Genomic DNA, 5,838 nt, shown 5'->3' on the forward strand with positions numbered 1-5,838 from the left:
TATTTTATTTGATGCTAACTCCGGTCTTTAATATAAGAGTTAGTTGGAGATTAAATTTGGTCTAAATATATGACTCTCATCTATTTTATCTTTAGTATTTATCTATTTTTCTCTGAAGTAATCTCTTTGGTGATTGCGTATATTAAGGAACTTCCATCAAGAGTTATTCCAATATACATAATTAATAACAGTATTTTAAGAAATATAACATCTATTTATTATAAATAACTAATTTAACTAATTTTTTTAATATTTCTAAATTAGTTTTCAAACTCTTATAGTAAGAACAGGAGGTAGCACATTCTTAGTCCTAAATATAAAAGTCAGATAGGGTTTATTTTGATTTTAAATATAAAATTTTAATTCATTTTGTCTTCCAGATTTATAAATTTTCCCAAGTCAAGTTTTCCATTAATAGGATAGTAGTTAAAGAGAGTATTGTGGAGAAATAAATATATATTTATTACACATAATTAACTTAGATAATTTTTAAAAAATTTATAAATTCATTATGTAACTTTTATATTTAAAATAGAAATTATTGATATTTTAATACAGTCCCCGGTCATTATTATCCAACAAGAAGTCTGCCTCCATGTGTGACGTACCAAACCTTGAGTAAGGCACACATCATCCTTTTTTTTTTGGGACCAGCACATCATATTATTATTAGACAAAATGATAAAAATTATTGAAAAGTTTGGTTCTTGCTTGTACATTTTTCCGATACAAATAACCCAATTAAGTAAATAAAAAATTATTAAAAAAGAAAACGTATTTTTCATAAACATCCTTTTTTTTTTGGTAGAAAGAGAGGGGGCAAAATGAAAAATAATATTGCTGGTAAAAAAAAGAAAAATAATATTAAAAGTTTGGGACATTTTTTTTTTTTTGACGTACGTTTGGGACAAGTTAGTTTCCAGAATCATGATAAATTCTCTCACGTACACGACCAGGTGGGGTATTATAATATTGTCAACCGCGCGCTGCAGACCATGCCTCTGTTCCTGGCTGCTTCCTCCATGTTGCTTCATTTTCTTCTTTCTTCGGTGTTCAAACATATATATACACACACACGTATACAACCAGGAAATCACTATAATAGGAAGACTGCAATTGCAGCTGTAATCTTCTCCAAACATCAATGGCTTCTTTTAATCTCTCTTATTCTCCAACGTCTGCTCTCTCATGCCCACGGTATATTTTCTCTTCCGTTTCCAAGTTTCCTTCTTTCTCCTTTTAGCCAGTTGGGTTTGGCGTATCATGGATTGGTTCTCTGGTAATTGCTTGTTTGAGTAGTCTTAGAATGTTTTGGATTCCGTGTCAACTTCGTTTATCTGAAATCTTCATTTACGTCTTAGCGTGATATATTTTCAATTCTGCGATCAATTATTGGAAACCATTTTGATTTCCGTGATCCACAATATGCGTGAGATCTTACTTGTATTGAATGATTCTTTATCTGGGTATGCGTTTTTTCTGTTTCAAAAAGAAAATATATAACTTGATGTCGAGGGAACAAATTTCAGTGCCAGAAAATTGATAGTGAATGCATGATTGGTAGCATGATGTTGAATAGAGAATTTATTACACCCCCTCCCCCTTTTGAGGTTTAAGTTTAGAATACCAAATGCTGGAACAGAAAGCTTCTCTACCCAACTTGTTACGTTTAAATTTAATCTTAATCTCGAGCTCATAATTTATGCCCAGGAGCTCATATTTGGTCTCCACTTGAAAGGACACTTAACAATGTAACTGCACAGATTAGTTGACTTCAACCTGTTCACAACTCGAGGCCGAATTTGCATTTGATCGCTGGCGTTATTGAATTCTGGAAGTGGAAACTATACGTCCAGACTCCATAATTAATTGGCATCTGAAAATTCCTTACGTATTGCGTTGAAAAATTAAGATTTTACGATAATTTTCAGTTGTTGCGGATGTCATATACTATGCGATGAGTTATTCACCAGTGTAATTGGATGACTTATTGCTTGGATTTGGTTGAAGATTTGAATAATTTGAAGTGAAAAGCTTTTGAAGTTCCAATGATATAAGGGAGGGATACTCAAAAGGCGTGGGTGAGGAGAGAGGAAGTGGGATACAAAAAGTAAGAACTAGGTAGTTTGGTCTTGTGTTCTTCTTTTGTTGTGATTTTTCTCAGTTTCTGGGCCACCATTCTTTGCCTGTAGTATTCCATACCCTGTGATAGGAGAAAAATGTAAAGCTATGTCTTACGAAGTTTTAACTTTTTCTCCTAGCCCTTGAATTTACTGAACCTTGCACTGGCTGTGTGGGCTGGTTTATGTAGTTTGAACAGCTGCTCATCATGCCCTTGTGTCCATAATTTTGTGACTTTCGGCTCATTTTTTCCGTTGCTCTATCACATGTTGGTTAATGTTTGGATATCATCACTACCAATTAAAACTTGCGATCTTCTGTTCTATGCAGGGCATGTAAGCAGTCCAAATTGTTTAATAGATTGCACAGTGTGAATTCATATTTTGTAAATGGACACAGATCCGATTTACCTTTTGCAAATCTGAATTCTAAATTTTCTCCAAGTGACAATGGTGTTAGTATACCTAAAGCAACATTGATCTCTGGAGGAGGTGATCTTCTTTCTTATTCAAATGGCCATGAATCAGTTGGACTTGAGGTACAACCTGATGAAATAGCATTTGGAGCACTGGTAGCAGACAAAGTGGTAACAACCAATGGCTTTTCCGTTGACAATAATGAATTTGATTTGGATAGGCCAACAAAAGGATTTGCTTCCATTCCTGAGGCAATAGAAGACATTCGCGAGGGAAAGGTTGATTATTTTTTCTCACTCTGTCTCAGTCTCTCGCTTTTATTATGGCTGTGGAGGTCAATGATGTTAAAAGTTTTGCTTTTGTGCAGATGGTATTGGTTGTAGATGATGAGGACAGAGAAAATGAAGGGGACTTGATTATGGCTGCACAATTGGCAACACCTGAGGCTATGGCTTTTATTGTGAAGCATGGAACTGGGATAGTTTGTGTAAGCATGAAAGAGGAAGATCTGGATAGGTTACAACTACCTTTGATGGTGAACAATAAGCATAATGAAGAGAAAATGTGCACGGCATTCACTGTGACGGTGGTATGTTATTTGTTTACAGGCATCTGTACAATTGGTATTAATCATGCATATGTCTCTCATCAGGGTCATGCATTGATAACATTTCTCCACCCGATGAGAATTGAACTTTATCATGACAATTCACAATTGTTTCATCTACTATTATTTGCATTTTGCATCTAATTGTAAGCTCGTTAGACATCATGAATTTTAGTTCCAAGTGCATAACAGACATTTGTCAGTATGTATTATAATCACATCTAGACAATAAGGATGACAGAAATTTCATCACCTGTTTTGTTGCAGCAGGATTTAATGATTTGCGCTAATTTTGTAGGATGCTAAGCATGGTACCACCACTGGGGTTTCAGCTCATGATAGAGCAACAACAGTTTTGGCTCTTGCATCGAGAGATTCAAAACCAGGTGATTTTAATCGTCCAGGCCATATTTTCCCTCTACAATACAGGGAAGGAGGGGTCTTGAAAAGAGCTGGACACACAGAAGCTTCTGTTGATCTAGCGGTACTTGCTGGTTTGGATCCTGTTGGGGTTCTTTGTGAAGTTGTAGATGAAGATGGGTCCATGGCTAGATTGCCAAAGCTTCGGCAGTTTGCTGAGCGCGAGAATTTGAAAATTGTTTCCATTGCTGACTTAATAAGGTATGTGTTTACATATCATAAGCTAAATTCTATGTTATCTGCTGCTTTAATTTTCTGACTAATGCCTTGCTACATAATCAGCAATGAATCCTTGGGTATTACCTATTTTTCAGGATACCATTGCTTAACTAAGCTAATTTCTTTTCAGTCATCTTTATTATAAACCTTCTATGTGGTTGCTTTCTTCTTTACTCGTTCTATTTTTTAGTATACCATTGCTTATGTTTTGTCGGGTCAAGTTGCCTTCTATTTCTTTTGTTCTTTATTTTAGCTTGCAGGCAAAGGTTTCAACTTTCTGGGTTCTTTTGTTGCTTATTTAGTTATGCAGTGAATATATTAACACATGATATCTTTGCAGGTATAGAAGGAAGAGAGATAAATTGGTGGAACTTGTGTCTGTTGCACGAATTCCTACGATGTGGGGTCCATTTGCAGCATACTGTTACAGATCGCTTTTAGATGGGATTGAGCATATCGCAATGGTTAAGGTGTGGCCATGCTTCTATTTCGGTTTAACTGGATTAGATGGCTGTATGACAGTGTTACATGCTCCTGCAAAGAGTGATTTTGATATGTTCAACAATACAGACTCACCTAAATTTGATTTTTGCAATTCTGGTCTACCTGGCTAAAAGAAATCAATTTGAGCTATTACAATTCGCCACCCAAGCTCTTCAAACAATTATGTCCAAGTTTTTGACATTTGATTTCTCCATTATTCAGCAGTAAACATTTAATGGAATTTGAGTTTTAACTGTTCTTATTATTTAACAGGGTGATATTGGAGACGGACAAGATGTTCTTGTGAGGGTACATTCAGAATGTCTCACGGGAGACATATTTGCATCTGCCAGATGTGACTGTGGAAATCAGCTTGCACATGCCATGAAACATATTGAGGCCGCTGGGAGGGGTGTCCTTGTATATCTACGAGGGCATGAAGGAAGAGGCATTGGATTAGGCCATAAGCTTCGCGCTTATAGCCTACAGGATGATGGACGCGATACTGTTGAAGCCAATGAGGAGTTAGGTTTGCCTGTTGACTCAAGGGAGTATGGCATTGGAGCACAGGTACTTAACATAACTGCTTCAGTATTTTCTTTTTCTTTTTCTTTTTTTTGGGGTCGGGGGTTAAGGGGCAAACATTAACAATTTGAAGTTACAAACAAGGTCAAACCTGCAATCTTCCACTTATGGGAGAGCTCTCATGCCACTAGGCTATAAGGTCATTAAAGTGATTGGCAATTGCTTCAGTATTTGACATTATATTATGCTCATTCAGCCTCTCACTTGACATAGTTCTTCCAATGATTGGGGCTGCATACTGGTAACTTGTTATCTGGGGCAACATATAAAATTCTAGCCTTTCTTGTTCCATGACCGTTTGACCTTAAAGCTCATGTCTGAACTGCATTAAAATCTGAGGCTCTTCAGTTAAATTATAACATGCTAATATGGAAGAGATAGTTTGAGTTGAGAAAAACATCTACACGTTTTAATTGAACCTGAAACTCATTGCTCTTTTACTTTTGGTGGAGGTGCCAAATATTGTTGAGTAATAATAATGATAATACATTTTCAGTTCAAATAGTATCAGCAGTTGATAGTCAGTCACACTGGTAGGGATAAAGTATTTGACAGAAATGCTGATATTGTGCTTGCAGATACTGAGGGACTTGGGTGTTAAATCCATGAAGCTGATGACAAACAATCCAGCAAAATATAGTGGATTAAAGGGTTACGGTTTGGAAGTTTCTGGTAGGATCCCATTATTAACTCTGATCACAAAGGATAATAAGAGATACTTGGAGACCAAACGTGTGAAAATGGGACATGTTTATGGCTTAGAATTTACCAGCCGATTGAACAGTCAAGAAGGTAGCATTGGTGATGAGGTTAAAGTTGGTGAATCTAAAGTTGTTTCTGGCTCATCATAAACCTGTGTTCCCTACCATATAATATATATAGCGTCGGATACAAAGCACAAGAGGAAGAAGGAATATAAGATGTCTGGAGTTGTTTGATAATAAGTCTATGTAATGAGAAAGAACATTGTGCTTATGATTTAACAAA

General features: G+C 36.0%; 1 protein-coding gene across 1 annotated transcript; it reads left to right on the forward strand.

Annotated features, from left to right (window-relative positions):
• The first annotated feature begins 1,116 nt into the window (after window positions 1–1,116).
• Window positions 1,117–5,838, forward strand: LOC114728886 (bifunctional riboflavin biosynthesis protein RIBA 1, chloroplastic-like). Its single transcript, XM_028915844.1, has 7 exons — window positions 1,117–1,197; window positions 2,452–2,815; window positions 2,905–3,126; window positions 3,443–3,765; window positions 4,124–4,253; window positions 4,540–4,836; window positions 5,430–5,838. The coding sequence occupies exons 1-7, from the start codon at window positions 1,145–1,147 to the stop codon at window positions 5,700–5,702; spliced, it is 1,662 nt and encodes a 553-aa protein (XP_028771677.1). The 5' UTR covers window positions 1,117–1,144; the 3' UTR covers window positions 5,703–5,838.

Source organism: Neltuma alba, unplaced genomic scaffold, assembly GCF_004799145.2.
Source record: "Neltuma alba isolate B1F8T4 unplaced genomic scaffold, ASM479914v2 tig00012579_pilon, whole genome shotgun sequence".
Taxonomy (NCBI): Eukaryota; Viridiplantae; Streptophyta; class Magnoliopsida; order Fabales; family Fabaceae; genus Neltuma; species Neltuma alba.